Source organism: Ceratotherium simum, chromosome 12 (genome assembly GCF_057802395.1).
Source record: "Ceratotherium simum simum isolate JZ-2026a chromosome 12, ASM5780239v1, whole genome shotgun sequence".
NCBI classification, from domain to species: Eukaryota; Metazoa; Chordata; class Mammalia; order Perissodactyla; family Rhinocerotidae; genus Ceratotherium; species Ceratotherium simum.
The window spans coordinates 69,905,363-69,924,082 of NC_141911.1; the positions used below are offsets into that span (position 1 = coordinate 69,905,363).

Genomic DNA, 18,720 nt, shown 5'->3' on the forward strand with positions numbered 1-18,720 from the left:
CTACTGCATCTCTCCCCCACCTTGTCTACTCAGACAAATACGTGTGAATAATTTCCAATTCAGCAATCTCCTATTTCCCATTGATTAAATGAGATTAGATACGTAAAAACAGCTCTGAGAAATACTAATAGTTACTTCTGCTTCTTGTTGCCTCAAAAACTTACGTAATCTCATTTTTGTGTAGTCTGATTGACTCCAAAGATGATTTCACGGAAGTGTTTCGTGTTTGAATGATATTTCAGCTGCTTTCTCCTACCTTCCCCTGACCCGGTCTCCTTCCTCTATCCTGGTTAACTAGAACTGTGACTACCATAGAATAACCACTTGCTTATTTTTTTTATCACTTTAAAGTATTTCTAGGACTGTAGGTTGTCATAGGCTTTCTTCTAGACATTTTAGGAGATTCTAGAGCCGTTATACTCTACATCAGTCCTTGTCAAAGAGGCAAGGTTTTTTTAAAGGATTACATCTATTTAGAGATTTTCAATGGGTACAACCATTTTCTCCTTTCCCTTCCTTACAGGAAGAAAACTCATTCTTAGTAAACTTGTCACTTCTCTACCTTACACACTTTTGGTTTTGCAGTCGTAAATGCTCTGCAGGTGGATATTGTCTCATAAAATGATGATATAGTCACATGAGAAAATTTAGGGTTACTTCTTGAAAGAATTTGAAGAGCTATTGAGCATAGCCCCATATAGGTTGCAAAGAAACAAGAAGTCGCCTTGTATGTCACCAATGAGTTGCAGAGATGTTGTAATACTACTACTAATGATGATGATGATGATGATACCTAACATTTGTGAACCTATAAGATCACGCCAACACTAATAACAGACATTTATTGTTCGCTGCCTTTATTCCAGCAACAGTACTCAGTGCCTTCCTCGCATTATCTTATAATAAATCTTGACGAGGCCACCCCTTAATGACACCAATTTATTTGGCACCTCAAGATTCCAGTTTGCAAAGCCAGTTTTAACTCAGTTCTGTACCTTTGTACCAACAGTTCTCAAACATTTTGATCTCAAAACCTCTTTATACACTTAAAAATTAGGATTGAAAGAGTTTTCATTTACATATGTTATATCTATTGACATTTCCGTATTAGAAATTAAAACTAAGAAATTTAAAAAACTCATTACGTATTAATTAAATAACGTTTTATGAAATAGAATTTTCCAAAGCAAAAAAAAATTAGCAAGAAGAGTGACATTGTTATACTTTTTGTTTGTTTGTTTGTAAATCACTTTAATGTCTGGCTTAATAGAAGGCTACTGAACTCCTCTATCTGCTTCTGCATTCAGTCTGTTGCAGTACGTTGTTTTGGGTGAAGTATAGGAAGAAGAACCAGCCTCATGTAGATATGCAGTTGGACAAAGGAAGATGATTTTCATAACCTTTCCATAAAATTGTGGATATTCTTCTTTGATACTACTCCAGACTCTACAAGTGGTAGTTTCTTCGAGATTAGGCACAATGTGGAATCTGAAACCATATCAATGAACGTTTCCTACTCTGTTAACTAATGAGGGTACGTGACAAGGCGCTTTGAGAACCCCTGGTGTAAGTTTAGGAAGGTAAGATACAGTCCACCCAGCTCAAGACCACAAGTAGACATATTTATGCCTTATTTGCTTCAGCAATTGTCTTCCAAGCCTGAGACAGAAAAAAGACCAATGATTATTTCCTCCTCATCCTGCCAAGAGATAGAGAGGATGGAGATAATGTCTCTGAAGTGATTGAGAGCTCTGGATTTAAATAAACATAAAAATTTGATGCTAAAGTTAAGTATGCTATTTTTCTCCTTGAATAAATTGAAATAAGAAATGAATGTATTAATGGTAGTTACTATCTTAGAGTAGCATGGTAAGGTTTAATCATACTCAAAGCTTTAAAATTAGCTAATATTAATAGAGCTAAAATTATTGTGACTGTCAACTGCATTGCTAATTTTCTATCTTGAAATAAAAATTTTCCCCCAGAACATTTCTGTTTAAAGAGAATACATTTTTACTCAAGAGAATTTAATATATGTTCTATTTTTAAAAAAGGAAGAAAAAACACTTTTGTCTGACCCCTGAAGTCACAAAGCCTTATTTATTTATTTGTGAATTATGAAACTGCATGTTTCATCTTCTTATAAACTAAACACTAACCTGAATAAGAAATATGTTTTTGCAACATTTACTCTTTTTTCTTCTCTTTTCTTAGTATGCTTTAATGGTGCTTCTATTTGCTTTGCTAAAAAGTGAGATCATTTTATTTCTACTTGAAGATATGCAAGAGTCTTGTCCACCTGTAAACTTTCAGTCTACTAACTTGCATTATATTTTCAAGACAGTAAGTCATTACTAATGATACACATTGGCTTTAATACACCTTTTTTCTTGAGGGTGGAGAGGGAATATTTATATGTTTGTATATATCATTTTATTGAGAGAAATACCTTACTTGTAAATAAATGTATCCCTTATGATATTTTTTGTTTAAAATAACAAATTAAACTCTTTTATAAGAAGTAGAATGGTCATCATTGATTTCTCTGAATATAGTTGATTTTCATTTTAGACCATTAAGAGATCTGCACAAAATTATTTGCTCAGTTTCTCCTTTCCATGATGTGTAAGGGTGTGGGGACATGTAGAATAGAGTTATAGAAATTTCACAAATAATTAACCTAAAGCGTTAGTTCCTCTCCACCTTTTTTTTCTTAAACCAGTACCATGAACATCAGAGCTAGAGATAGATTTGGTTGAATTATATACGAATAGCTTACATTTTCTGGTAGTGATGTCCTTTTGTTCCCCACCCCATACCAATGGCTTTATGTAGCATATTTTAGAAACTCACTTGTTTGAAAAATATTTGATGACGTTTTAACACTTCTTAGAAAATATCCTCTCTGTATCTGCTTGCTCAACTTTAAGTATCAAAAAACACGTTGAAATATTGCCACCTTAGAAAAAAATCAAATGTTATCAGACAACATTAGCAACTGCTCCAGAAATAATCCACTGCGGGTAAAAAAAACTCCAGGAAATATGGGAACAGAGCCATTATGTTTTTTGCTTTAAAACTTTGTTCTGGATTTAAGGAATTTAGACTCATATTTGTGCTCACGTTGCTGAGAAGAAAATGAAACTTTATGGATAGTCAAGAAAATGTGAACACTGGTCTCAGGTGTTTTCTGACACCAAATACGTGGTGTCTTCCAACACCAATTCTCCAACTCTCTGATTCTCTGACACCAACTGCGTGTTCTACAATTCAATCCTATTGTGACACTAATGCTCAGGGTTAGCATCAGACTTCACAGGTTTAAGGGTTCAGTCCCACAAGACTGCCCTCCCTTCAGACCCCAATCTCAAGTACCGGGTCCCCCGGTTCCCTGAACTTCTGTCTGAGTTGGCTACAAATTTGAGGATACTCACAACTACACACTCCCACCTCCCCTCAAGTTTGATAATTTGCTACAATGACTCACAGAACTCAAGAATATGCATACTTACTATTACAGTTAATTATAAAAGATAAAATGAACAGCCAAATGAAGAGGTACGTAGGGTGAGGTCACAGGGTCTCGAGCGCAGGAGCCTCTGTCCCCTGGAGTTGGGATGCACCATCCTACCAGCATGTGAATGTGTTCACCAGCTTGGGAGCTCTCCAATCCCCGTTGTTTAGGGGTTTTTATGGAGGCTCTCTTCTGTAGGCACAATTGATTGAATCATTGGCCATAGGTGACTGAACTCACTCTCCAGCCCGTCTCCTCCCTGGAAATGGTGAGAGGAGGAGACAGGCTGAAAGTTCCACCCTCTTATCACAGCCCCCATCCCGAAGCTCTCTAGGGCCCCCAACAGTCACCTCATTAGCCTAAACTCTGGTACCTTTGAAAGAGGCTTGTTATGAATAACAAAAGGTGCTCCTATTACTCATATCACTCAGGGAATTCCAAGGGTTTTAGGAGCTCTGTGCCAGGAACCAGGAAAAAGACCAAATACATTTTTTATTATACCACAACCAGGTAGAGAATTATACCTTCTCCAGGCAGTGGAGAAGAGGTTATGGAAGTATGGCAAAAAGGGGTGTTTTTTCCTTTCATGCTGAACATTCCTGAATCTCCTCCCTAGCCACATCCACTGTGTCAGTTATCTATTGCTGCCTACCATATTACCCCTAAAACTGGAGTGGCTTAAAACAACAAACAATTATCTCACAGTTTTGGAGGAACAGGAATTTGAGCACAGCTCAGCTGGGTGCCTCTGGCTCAGTGTCTTTCATGATGATGCGGTCAAGCTGTTAGCCAGGGCTGTGGTGTCATCTGAAGACTACTGGCGTAGAGCATCCACTCCCAAGCTTACACATGTGGTTATTGGCAGACCTTGTTCCTCACCACGTGGACCTCTCTGTAGCACTGCTCACAGCATGACAGCTTGCTTTCCCCAAAGCAAGTGATCCACGGGAGAGACAACAAGGAAGAGCCTCCGAGATGGAAGACACAGTCTTCTTATTACTAAGCCTCAGAAGTGATATCCCATTCCTTCTGCCATATTCTGTTCAATAGATATGAGACAGGAAATCCAGTTCACACTCACGCAGAGGGGATTAAACAAGGGCATGAATACCAGGAGGTGGGGTTATTGAGGCCTGTCTTAGAGGCTACCTACCACATCCACCCAAATATAATGGATCTTCATTTGGTAAATGATAAGAAGCACTGTACAACAGATGAGAAAGGAAATTGTAAAGACATTTATCTGGTTTCTTTGTCACTTTCCCTTTCTAAAGTTTCTCCAAAGCTTTGCTCGAAGTATTTGCACTGATCAGAACCAATTCTGATTAATTTTAAAGTCAGTTGCTGGATCTCAGCAAGAAAACTGTATGGAATCAAAGGAGTAAAATCCCAGCAGAAGGAAATCAGTTTAACTCTACTTATTTACTGTCAAATGAATAACGGTCTCATATGCCCATCTTTTTAAAGGGAGAACCGGGTTTCATTGGTCCTCAGGGGGAACCAGGCTTACCAGGGTTACCAGGAACAAAGGTAAGTGTAATCTTTTTCCCCTTCCTTTCTTTCTGAAATTTTTTCACATATTTTTAGTTCATTATGTTGAAAGGAATGTGGGGTAACTTTATTATTTAGGTGACCAGATATTTTTGCCAGATAGAGAACTAAAGCAGCCTATCACCTGTTACTAAGCACTTCAGTGAGAATACCATATTAAATAGAGTAATAGGAAGTTAATTCCAGAAAGCCTTAGGCAACACAACAGAATGGTGGAATATATTAGTTGTTACAGTTGTCCCCCAAATTGCTCCTAAATTGATATGATGCTATTAGCCTCCTGGCCATATGGAAAAGTGAGGGAATTCTGAGGAGGAGAGATAGAACTCATTAACTTTCGCTCCTCATCACTGATTTTAGGACATACTTGTAAATCAAACATTATTACTATTCCTCCATCACTCCCTAGATTTCAAAGGCAGGTCCTGATGTCATATAGATTCCTAAGTGCCTCATCCCAAAAGGATCCATGCTGAATGATGTCTGCAGAAAGATTCTGTAATGAAAACCATCTCGTGATCTTCCTTCCACTTGGCAACCCTGGAGAGGGCCCTAAAAACAAATCGATCTGCCGCCATATAAAAAATTATGTTGCTGAGGATACAGTGAGGCCCATCGTTCTCTTTTTATCTACCCAGTAAGACATAAAAAGGCACAGCTCTGAGGATGGAACCTTACTTATGACAGACTCATGAATCACAGAAGGGGCAAAATTAGATCAAACTACATTCTTTTATTTTTAAACCATCGCAGACTTTGCCTCAATGTGTATTGCATTCACAGAAATAAGCCAAGATGATTTCCAAGAGCTAGAGAACTATGTTCATGGTCTGTTCTGACAGAAGGGTTCTCATTTCCGCTGGTCAAGAGAAAATAACTCTAATTCTAGTAAATGGAAACTATGTGTGGCCTAAGGGGGGCTGAACTCAGTTGGATTTATGAAAAATTGCTGTTTTCTTAAGCAATTTCATTTTCACATAATGAGCTGTCAGACTTATTAACAAAATATGAGGAATGCCTGTTTTAGCCTGAAAAGATTCACACAAGAAATGCACTTTCTGGAATAAAAGGAGAGAGAGCAAGAGAATAATGAGCATTCTGTGTTCATGTTAGAACTGTTGTATGTATTTGGGCTTGCGGCCTGAGAGCCAGGTAAGAGACGAGACAGCCCCGTGGACGAGCACAGAGAAACCAGAAACCAGTCACGCCGGAGAAGCAGGCCTGAACCAGATCCTAAATGTTTGCAGCCTTTTGTTTGCTAAAGAAGGGAAAATAGAAGAAACACAGGCAGGAGAGAGTGGAGTTCATCCCTAAATGTCTTTTCTGTAGTTCACTGATTTGAAACTATTATGCAGTTTCAAAAACATCCAGATGTAGAGCCGTAAAATCCACATTAATTACTGTTCGTGAAGACCCCAGCCTGATTTTACAGACCAGATACTTCTATAACAGATGCTGCTCCGAACTCCCAATAAAAGTAAAGAATGTACTGTACCTGTTTTGCATTTTCCCAAGTAGGGGTGTGGGCAGGAAGTTCATTTTATTAACACTATTTTGAAGTTAATTTTCATCTAAACTGCCTATCTGACATGCACTTGGTATCATAAGGGAAAAGTCATGATTATTTAAAAATCTCTTTCAGCCTGAAAACACAAGTCTTTTTCCAGTTGTGTAGGCAGTCTGGATTTGGACGACTAAACTCAGATTTGAAAAATAAACTAATCCTGCATATTTTACCCCCAACACAGTGAAGAGAGATCATCATGAAGGAAGATGTATAATGGCATCTAAAAGTCTGTTTTAAGTACCGCTGTCTCCTCAGCATTGGCATCAGTGCCTGGAAGAGACCTACACCAGTCTAAAGAAATGGGATTTCATTATGAGTAATTTAGAATACTTTGAATAATACTGTTTATTCATTAATTCAACAGTTTTTGCCAGACATTTTTCTACTATTTGAGAATGGAGATTAAATGCAACAAAAGCAGTCTCTACTCTCCCAGTGTGTGTGACAGAGGGGTAGAAGGAGAGGAAGAAGTAAATAAGTGAATAATGTAATTCCAAAGAGTGATAATCAAAATTAGGGGCATTGTGATAAAAAGTGATTCTAGGTAAAGATATATAGACTCCTGTGGTATAATACAGATAAATGATTTTCTGAGGTTTTTGTTTTTCTCTAAAATAATCTTATAGTTCGTTCCTATTTTAGAATTCTTCTGTAAACTATTAAAAGAATCACCAAATATAGTACTTTTTTAAAAAATAAAAATTCCGTATACCAACAGAAGCCCTTCAGTCTCTAATCCCTGGGAGATGCCATCTGGACACCTTTCCATCTCCTACATAGGTCAAGTCTCTCACCTTTCTCCCAACCTCTTCATTTTCACATGCTCTTTGGTTCATGCTGAGAAACCTACAGAGTGTTCTTCAATCCTTGCCCGAACCTATCACACCTCCCCTGCAAACCACAAAAGCTTCCCAGATGGACATGGTACAGACAGGGATCTTGGAATTTAGAGCCCAACATCACCCATCATGGATCCAATCCTATTTTCTTCTCGTTTCCAAGATGAGTGAGCTCCTTCAGTGGGGAGGTGCATCTCTCATCCATAAACATGCCGTCACCAGTCTGAATGCCAACCCTGTTTGATTATGGAAATTCTACCCACCGTGCAGGAAGCTGTCACTCTCTGCCCTGTGGTCAGGGAGAGACGGCGCTGTCTTCCTGGAGGGCAACTTGACAAGCTTTTAAAATGTTCATACTTTTTGACCCAGCAATTCCCCAACTAGGAATTTATCCTAAGAAAATGAACAGAGATGTGCAAAATATTTACATACAAAAACATTGATGCAGGGGCCGGCCCGGTGGCGCAAGTGGTTAGGTGCACGCGCTCCACTGCTGCGGCCCAGGGTTCGCCGGATCCCGGGCGTGCACCGACGCACCACTCCTCAAGCCATGCTGTGGCAGCGTCCCACATAAAGTAGAGGAAGATGGGCACAGATGTTAGCCCAGGGCCAGTCTTCCTCAGCAAAAAGAGGAGGATTGGCAGATGTTAGCTCAGGGCCGATCTTCCTCACCAAAAAAAAAAAAAAAATTGATGCAAAAATGGAAGATTGAGCACAATCAGTTCTGAATCAGCTCTCCTATTTTAAAAGCCTTGTGACTTTGGGCAAGTTACTTAACCTCTCCGAGCTTTAGCTTCCTCATCTGTAGACTATGGATACTAATACCTTTCTCATTTGTCCTGAGGATTAAATAAGATAACACATGTAAAGTGTTCTGTGCCGTTCCTGCACTCATCAACAGCAGAGTCATAAAACAGCAATAATTATAAAATACACCCTCCCCATCCTCAGGACATGACTCAGTCTCACCTCAGGAGCCAATCTGGACCATTCAGAACTCTATGGGGTTTCCTCTTCTCTCGCATGTAGCCTTGCATTACTCCTTAATTCTTAACTGTTTTGTTCATGTGGATTTTGTCTGTCTAACTAGATCATTAGCTCCTAGGGGGCAGTGACCATGTTCCTACTTCACAGAGCTATGAATATAGTAAAAAGCTGTAACACTTGTGTGTATTACACTGTTGTGAGCCCTTTACATTTATAAGTTATAAAGCCAGTACTATAATTTTCTCCTTTTTACAGAGGAAACTGAGGCTTTCAGAACTTAACTAACTTTCCCCAAAATACAGAACTGGCAAATAACAGAGCCAGGATTAAAACCCACGATGTTGGATTACAAAACCTGGCATGTAACCACTGTGCCATGCTTCTTCCCAGTAGATCTTAAAAAGTGGCTGCAGAATGAAAACTATATCCGTGCCTGTCTTGAGGTATAATGACAGCCCTTATCAATTCCCTTTAAAGGTCTTTCTAATTACCAACATCGATATCTGACATGCATTTACGAAACCACTTCCTTGTGTATAAAATGGGAATGATAATACAAACATTGAATAATTGTTTTGATTATTAAGTGGGATAATCCGTGTTGAGATTAATAGAGTGCTGTGTACATGGTAAATAAATGGCAACTCTCTGCTTGCTTTGATTTTATTCATTAATCTACAGAGACCAGCCTGATGGCAGGGAGGTTGCTATTTACCTATTTTGTAATTTGTGACAGGGTGAACGCGGGGAGGCAGGGCCTCCTGGAAGAGGCGAGCGAGGGGAGCCTGGAGCCCCTGGACTGAAGGTCAGTTGTTCTCACACTGGAAAATAACATTCTGTGGTTTGGGAATGTGTGCCACTTGCTTAGAACATGAAACTAAAATAAAATTCCTCAACAGGTATCATAACAGCCAAAATCACAAATAATTTATTGAAATGTTCACCAATCGGTTCTTTTCTAAAGGGATTTTACAATTCGACTTTTCTAGTTTACTGTGTTCTATTTGGTAAACAAATTTAATAACACATCCAAACGTAAAGGGAGAGGCACTGTCATATTAGCACGTTATCATTCATTGTGTGTTAAAACTTAGAAAAAGGTAGATTCGTGCTGTGGTAGTTTCTGTGGTAACTTGATGGTGTACAACACCTTGAAAATATTAGAGCTAAGGATTTATTTGACTGTTCAATCTTTGTTCCTCTAAACTTCCTGCAAACTAATATGGTAACTCTTTATTTTAATAACACATCCTAGAGACACAGGAAATGATTTACTCTTGGATGAAAAGGAAGTTTATGCAAACACTGTTGAGATTAATGAGAATCATTCTCAGAACTCTTCCCATCCACTGATGGGTGGGAAGTCTTCAGGATTATAGTGAAATGAAGGTCAGTGGAGAGACCAGGGAATGAACTCGTGACGTGGTGATAATACCTATATTTAGTGTTATAAAAGCCAACATTACACAGAGCCATATATGGAGGCAGTTAAAATAAAGTGTTTCCATTTTTCTTCGTTATTCTGAGACACTGCTAATTTCTTTTTTCTGTTCTTATCTCCTCTGTCATCTTCTTCTCATCTTCATATTCTCCTGTAATAGGGGAAACAAGGTGAATCAGGAACTAGAGGCCCAAAGGGGTCAAAGGTCAGTAACCAGGTCACCTTGTAACCATGAGACCCTCAAGAGCGGCGCTCTTCGCCTCTTCCACGGAGAATCGTTTTAGGTTAAATTCTTGCACACACTGGGATTGCAACAATTTCATCCCTATGATGATATCTCAAAACAGTTGGTTTGTTTTATCTTGTTTGTTTCCGTGTGTTGCTGTGCTTCAGACTATTTGAGAGAAGTTGTATTTCCTGTGTTGTAAAAATAGTTTCTTTGGAAAAAATTAAGTACTTTACTCAAATTAAATTATATAAGGTATAATCTTATTTTTATTTCCTGGCTATCTTTTGAGCTATGCTTAAATCATACTTTGCTTTTAAGTTAGTTGACTCCCTTCATTGCATTAAAATTTCACCACCCATTGAAATTCTTTATCATGCTTTTTATGGTATCTGCAATAATCTATATGCTGGTGTTATTTAAGATGCCATTAGGTAATAACATGGAAAAATGGGTGCAAAATGAGGAAAATAGAGAGCAGGAATTATTAATTCTTTTTTCATAGCAAATTTAATTATTATGGTCAATGCTATTAGCATAATGTGAGTCGAAAAAAATGAGAATCCTTTTTCCTGCTTCTCTTCATTGGTCCTTACCCAGTTTATAGGAATATGCTTTGAATTTCATTTAGGAAAAAAAATGCTTTGAATTCCATTTAGGAAAAGGACTCTATAAATTTTAGGCTTTTTAAAAGAAACTTCAAATCTACACAGGTTCAAACCTCTTCTCCAAAGCTTCCGTTTAGACTTCCGAGAATTTTGAGTGTTCTCAGAGTGATGCATGTGCAGTTTTGGGTTTAGACTACCCCTGGTGTCTCTCCAGGTGGGGTAATAACACCATAAATGGAACGTTAGATATTTTTCATTTTGCATTGAAAAAAAGAGGGCTGAGTTGGCCCTGCCCTGACCTTCGGCTCTGCCAACCTGGTCCAGCTAGCTGCTGTCCACTTCAGCACCTTCTGAGTCTTACAAGGCCTGTACGTACCTGTAGAAAAACTTTTCCTTAGATCTTCCTCATCAGCGGGAGGCCTAGCTGGGGACCTCTCACTTCTAAGTCTCCCTAGAATGAGCCCTTCATTCCTTTCCTGTCCCAATTATCTACACTTTCCTTCTCAGAGAGCAGACAACCCAGTTAGTTCACTTTCTTTTCGCTTTGCCCCAAATCTCTTCATATAAAGGCAAGAACATGGCTCAATCTGAGAGGTGAAAGCTTACTTTGGGTGTCATAGAAACCACTTGCTTTGCTTTTGAAGATCCCTAGTGAGAGAGGTAACATACGTATTATTGTTTCAAGCTACTCTGTCATCTGAAAGGGGAATTTTAATTCACTTTAAGGTGCATCTTAAAGAAGCATTTGCCGTGTTGGTGGTTATTGTTCTTCTAGATGTTTTCTACTTCAGAAGTTCTTATTAAAGGTGCTGCTGTATGGTATTAAAGACGTCATTAGATATGAGATATTTCTAGACTGTTGGTCCCACTACTAATTAGGTTTTTTCTTTTTTCACTGGGGAAAGGGTGATCGTGGAGACAAAGGGGACTCTGGAGACCTGGGACCAAGGGTGAGTGTGTCTCTCAACTAAGCCTTTAGCCCCCTACAAGCCCAGATTTGATATATGTGTCCATGTGGCTTTTCACAAGGCACCTAGATTAATGATGTCCAATGATAGCACTGGAGGTAGATGACTGTAATTATTCCTGCTACTCCCCTTTCCTCTTATTTTTTATTTTAGTCACCAGGAGCAATGAATGTGTAGATTCTAACACATAAAATAAACTCCAGGAGAAGGAGGTCTAAAGAACTCTTTCTATCTACTTCCCCTCTGCTAAATGAGCAGTAGCAAACCCATAGCCATCCAGCTAATAGAATTTTCCATTTTTCAGTTAACCCAATTATAAAGAAAGCAATAGCCCATATTTTCAGAGCCTTTTTTAAACACAGGCAGAGAATTAAGACGTGACTAATGGAAATTCAGTAGCAGACCAGTTAACGAGTAGGGTATATGTCTTAAAAATATTTGTTCCCAGGGCCGGCCCTGTAATATAGTGGTTAAGTCCAGCGTGCTCTGCTTTGGCAGCCCGGGTTCGCAGGTTCAGATCCCAGGTGCAGACCTACACCACTTGTTAAGCCATGCTGTGGTGGTGACTCACGTACAAAATAGAGGAAGATTGGGACAGATGTTAGCTCAGGGCTAATCTTCCTCCAGCAGAAAAAGAGGAAGATTGGCAACAGATGTTAGCTCAGAGTGAATCTTACTCACAAAAGAAAAAAAAATTTGTTCCCTATTTGGTTTAATTTTAATGGCATTCTATTCCTGTTGGGAAGGCCAACCATTTCCTACAGAACAGTGTTATATCTTCTTAAAGAATGAGGAAGGAATCTATGAGGTGTAGAGAAGTATAAAGAAGTTAGGGGTTGTTTTAATAAATATGGATAAAGCCAACAAAATTTTATGTCAAATCAGATTAGCCTACATTTTATACTTTTCAGAAGAAAATTTCAGAGATTGAATCATATGTCTTTTTTAAATCAGATTTCATGTCTTTAATCTTCCACAGACGGGAAGTTAGAAGTGGTTTGCCTCCTTTGAAATAGGGACAAAATTTGAACATGATTATTTATTCTAAAGTGCAGCTGGGCCTTACTAGGGTATTGATGGTCAGAGGGAGCTACATGTTGCTATTTCTATTTTTGCCAGTCCCTTCTGCATCCTAGCCTAACTTCCAAGGTCTTCCCTTGGTTGATTTTTTTTCGTAGGGTCCACCTGGTCAAAAGGGGGATCAAGGAGCTACCGAGATCATAGACTACAATGGCAACCTCCACGAAGCTTTGCAGGCAAGTGACTGCTCCCCACCCTGACACAGACAGTGACACTGATGAGCGCCATGTGTGTGTGTAAAGACCAGCCTTGGGTCTCAGAGGGCTCCACTGCTCAAAGGCCACCTTCTCCCTGATCCCCTGAACCCATCCCCTTCTCCCTGCCCCGCTTTATCCTCTTTACTTCCCAGCATTTCTCAGTCTTGCCTCTTCTTTCCCTTCTACCTTCAGATGTGCTTTAGTCTTATCTAGTTTAAACCTTGTGTTAGTTTTTGCCAATCTTTGTCTCCTTGCTTGAAAAGCGAGCCTCACAAAGCAATTAAGAGCCCTGTGGCTGTGGAGGTGGATCTGCCTGGGTTCAAATCTCTTCTTACTAAGTGCATGACCTAGGGCAAATTATTTAACATCCCTGTGCCTCAGTTTTCTCATCTGTAAGATGAGCATCGTAATAGTATCTGCCTCATAGCGTTGCTGTGAGGAATAAGTGACTAAATACATATTGTACACTTAGAACAGTGCCTGGCACAGAGCAGGACCTCCACAAGTATTTCTTAGTACTGCTACCGTTCAATTCCTTTTCTTCCGTTAGGTAAAAACCCGTAGACCATGTGGCTTGTCTCCATCACCTTTGCTTCTTGCTCATCCTCTTCCTGCTGAGCCTTCTGCATTCTAGCCTACATCATCACCATCCTGTTGAAACTTCTTTTATAAAGGTCAACAGTAACTGCTGGGTCAAGCCCACTGTACTCATCACTGTTGACTTTTCTGTGACATTTTTACTAAACCACCTTCCTTTTGAAACTCCTTGTTTCTGATTTCTCTGACCCCCTACTTTCATTTCTTCCAGTTTTCTTCTTCAATGGATCTACTGTATTTTAGCATTTCCAGTTTCTCTGTCCATCCCCTAACTTTTGGTATCCTGAAGTCTCTGATCTTTTCATGGTACAATCACTCCCTCCATGTTCTGGCTTCCAAATCTTTCATCTCCAGGTCTGATCTGCATATACCTCCAGCTGTCTAAGAATATTTCCACCATGGATGCACCATCACCCTATCAACTCCCCCCAGTACACACAAGTATACTGGTTACCTTTCCCATCTACCAAATGATTCCCTTTTTTAACTAATCAATTTCTGTTAGTGATACTATAAGTCTTTGAATTTCTTGAGATAGAAACTAGTCTTTTAAACTAGTCTTAGTCCTTCATTCATTGTATCTCACCAGATGCTGCTATTTCTTTTTTCAAAGTGTCTCTGTTCTCTCCATTCCCAGCTAGGTCCACATCCTGTTTATTTCAGGTCTAACACTGCAACCAGCCCTTGACCAATTCCTCTGCCGCTAGTGCCTCCTTGCCCTTCTAATCCATCCTGTATATCACTTCAAGTCTACTTTTCCTAAACTATCACTATTTTGATGGCTCTAATCTGCTCAGAAACCTAAATGACTCCCTTGCCTATTCTATCAAGCCCAAATTTCTGCATCTGACTTTTAGGCTCTATAACCCTGCCTTTCCTGTCTAGAATTTTCTATTTCTCCACAACACACTTTTCCCCCTAGAACAGTCATATTTTTCATATCCATAAAAGTCGCCCTCTTTTTACCTGATTCATCCCATTCTTCTTTCCTTTCTTTCATCCATCTAAATCCCATCCAACAATCCACTGCTGCCACCCACATAAATTTCTCCTCTTAATCCTTTTAAACATCAGCAGTCAGGACCCAGTAGTTTAACATTTAATTATTCTCAAGTTGCATAATTTATTTTTCTCTTGCCTCTTACCAGATTGTAAGTTAGTTGATGACAGGAAACATGTCTTATGCTTATTGTGCACCCCCAGTATGCCTGACACAGGTCTGGGCTTGTAAATTTTAAATAAACTATTATTGGTTGAAAGAGTGAGTCTACTTAGCTCATATGGACAATCTACTTCTTTGCTTGAAAGCCAGATTAGTTGTTTTAAATATTTGCCATTTTGTACTTGTTTCAAATTTTTTTCCATCCTCATGATTTCACTAACATTGTCTAATTATGGTGGATCTACATTTCTGTGGCTCCTTTGCTGCAACTACCATTGTTAACTAGTAAAGCATTTATTAAATAGTTCTTACAGAATCTTTCTTCAGCTCAGCAAATTTTTCTGTTCTTTTCCTTCTTTTTCTTCTGGTAAGATGCAAAGAGAAGCACACCTCCTGCTTGGAGAGATGTTGCTTGGGCAGGATGGTCAGTCCACGGCTTGAATTAGTGTTCCTCCTTGCAAGTAGGTTAGACACAAGCAGTAGCCTCTGGGCTGTTGTCAAGCTCTAGAACCAGTTGTCTAAATTGTTTCCTTTTTCTCACAAGTTGATAAATGCATGTGTAAAGAAAAAGAGAAAGAGAACAAGAATTTTTGTGTACCTAATTTTCAAAGTTCTTACTTATAAAATATAGGAACACACTTTTTAAACTTAATTTATTAGCAATGTTGTAAATTTCCCTTAAACTGCTTCCATTGGCATTGTAATTCTTATTACCACCCTTAAGAGGTATCCATTCTCTTATCTTCCAAGAAATGCTCCAATATTATTGGCCATTTTCTGAAAAATTGTGAGTCTTGTTACAGCATCCTGTATGCACAGGCCTGGCATGAAGCAGGCTGCCCTGAGCCTAAAACTGAAATCTCTGTTTTGATTTTCCCTCTGCTACTAAATAGCTACGTCATTTTGGGGAAATCACTTAATGTATGTATACTTCATTGATCTGATCTGTAAAATGAGGATATTTTTGGAATAGATTTTTTCTAAGAATCTATAAAATCTAATATCATGCTTAGAGTTATTTTTTAGGGTCTCCTGAACACTCTCTACTGGTGTGCCTAAACACACTACACTCTTTAAAAAATCTGACACCTGCATCTTGATATGAAAGGATATATGTGCTCAGTTTCTTTTTCTCACCTTGAGTCCTGTATAACTGTAAACCAGTCAATATCCATCATAGTCAACTAGTCCATGTTTATATCTCAACCTAAAGATTTATTATTCTTATGGGGTTGTTAGGGCAACTGTATGTTGTGCTTGTAAATAGCTGATAGTTATTTTTTTTTCACTTCAAAACTAGTTATTTATTTCCTAATATAGTACTCTAGTGGATTAAGAGTTCCTAATAAAATTAACTAAACTAAACATCCATTAGATTGAGAGGAAGTAGTAGACATTTATTCTTCTAATTCTCTGACTAATGATGGATCTTCACAGTTTTGCCAATTTCATTGACTATTGCCTCCTCTAAAAAAATCTGCTTAAAAATCTATAATGACTAGATAAATAGGAATAAATTACAGTTATAAAACTAATCACATTAGAAATATGAAATTCTACTGTTGCCCCTATTGAAAATTGTTATTTACATGAACGTTTGCCATAAGCCATTTCTTTTGATTTTTGTTTAAGGTGGTGGTTACGTTTCCACAATTAGCAGTAAAACCTCTCCATTTCCTAGCTCAAGCTTTTAAAATTTCTCCACACCATGTAACCGAAACCTGTTCTGTAGCATAAACCCTGGGTGATTTTCAGCTTGCATCATTATGAGAAATGAAAGAGATTCACATAAGCATCTCAGGAAATAAAATCACAAAGCAGCCTGCTAGCCTTCAACCCACTCAGAGGTGCCCTAGCTCAGGCCTCCCGTTTCACATCATGTCTCACTAGAGAAGGGCATGTCTTTGTCCATCACTACCAAAAGTCCTGGTTTTCAAATCGTTATTGAAGTTCCAGAGAGAATCCTGCTGAGTTTATATCACTTTAACTTAGAAGAACCAGGTAGAAGAAGTCCACAGTGAGCCAACATCTTTAGAATGTCCCTGAGTGTCTGCATGCTGGTGCTTTAGGATGGTAGTAGAAGCTATGTTTTTGAGAAGTTAGGTTAGTTTCCTGTCATTTGTTCTGCTATTAACTGCATGGAACCTGCCCTGTACAATTTTTAGGTCTCACTAATATAGTTATTTAACAAGGTCATTTAAACCCCATCTGTTAGATAGTTCAGTTACCATTAATATATTGGTCTATTATGCAGCACATTATAAACTATGTTGTTATCCTTAAATGTAAAAAAAGGCAAACAAGTTTTATGTTTAGGTGGAAAATGAACCATATATGGTGCATCTTGGAAAACCTCTTGACAGTTCAAATTTTAAACTCCCTTCCCTTACTAAGGTTTTATGATTCTGCTTTCTAGTTAAAAATGTGATATGTAATTGGAAAGCAATGATAAAGAAATTATTTCTACTCTGTAATTTTCTAATGGCCTTTCTTAATGACTCATCTGCCTGTAGGAGCAAAGAAGTAGCTTCCTGGTAACCATAAGTACAACTCTCGCTCTAGGTGACTCCCTGAAAAATAAAGTGGTGCCTTATGTCCCACAGATATGATGGTATAAAAATCTGGACCTTGGTTTTTCTATAACCTTGCCCCCAGTTTGCGACCATTGTGCCTTTTGTCTTAGAAGCACTGGGGTTTTTTTTTTCCTGCTATGTTTTCTCTGAAGCTGTCATGACCATAACTGATTTTATCATAGAATACAAAATTGAACCATTTGTACACGTGCATAAATATATTGTTTTCTAAGGAAGGATGACACCCTGTCACTAGTGACTCAAGTGTTTGAAGTGAGAAGGATAACGTTAAGATTATTTTTTACAACAATAATTAAAAAAAACAGCAACAACCTTAATCAGAAATTGGACTGGAGTAGTGGAAAGTAAAGGGTTGGTGTTAAACTGATATTCTCAAGTTTACATATAATTGGATAATGTTTCTCTATGACCAGAGTCCCTAATGAAAATGTTCTTTCCTCTGTAATCGCATAAAGTTGTTATAGGCCCTACCTAACTTTTAGCCCAAGACTTAAACTGGAAAATATTAACACAAAAATGATTCATGGATTAGGGATCGGATGTTTTGGAGATTCATACTTTGAGAGAATATATTTTGTTACAGTACTCTAGCACTTTACATTAAGAAACTAGATGAATCCCATGTCAACTCCTATGTTCATTCATGGCACACACACAAAAACAAGCTAATTATAATACAACAAATGAAATATGGACTGAAAAAGAGCAAAAATATTACTTGTACAATTAGATATCAGTTTTCTCTAAGTGAAGTACTGTAGAATAGAGCTCCTATGAATGACAAAGTTTCTCAGTTCACAATTACACTGACAAACTTCGTGTGTACCATTTTACTACATAATTTTTTAATCAAATGAACTAAAATTTGACATTTTCTTTTTTCTCTAGCCATAGATTTTTAACATAAAATTTTAAACATAATTTTTAAAAGAATCTTTACAATATATTGTATTCATTTGAAGATAGGATAATATGTTCTCAGTATCTTGTCAATTCCTTTTAAGACCTCAGTCTTGCCAAAACATATTCAAAAGTTGATTATTTCAGAAATGTATTATTGTAGTTTGGCACGCAAAATCAGTAACTCTGTCTTTATTGATACGTTTTCCCAACAGAGGATGACCACCCTGACCGTCATGGTAACTCCTACTGCATGATTTCTGTGGTTCGGGACTTTGTATTTGGTGTTGGTGCATGCCAGTCATAACGGTACTAATGTAGCAGTTGTATTTATCTGATATTTAATTTTATATTTCCTTACATTAATAACCTTTTACAACATTTCCCCAGTTGAATTGCTTTGTCTGCTTAGTGAAAAAGTCAAGGAAAAAAATAGTTAATTTTCTCAAAAGTCTTTGGCCTTATTGTAACAATATAGCTTTGTTCTTT

General features: G+C 38.1%; 1 protein-coding gene across 1 annotated transcript in view; it reads left to right on the forward strand.

Annotated features, from left to right (window-relative positions):
• The window catches only part of COL25A1 (collagen type XXV alpha 1 chain), a 445,780-nt gene that overhangs the window by 385,387 nt on the left and 41,673 nt on the right, over positions 1 to 18,720 (forward strand). Inside the window, exons 19-22 of the mRNA XM_087437749.1 lie at positions 4,982 to 5,044; positions 9,195 to 9,263; positions 11,639 to 11,683; positions 12,880 to 12,957. Coding sequence (XP_087293875.1) covers positions 4,982 to 5,044; positions 9,195 to 9,263; positions 11,639 to 11,683; positions 12,880 to 12,957 — 255 coding nt within the window. The remainder of the gene's footprint in view (positions 1 to 4,981; positions 5,045 to 9,194; positions 9,264 to 11,638; positions 11,684 to 12,879; positions 12,958 to 18,720) is intronic.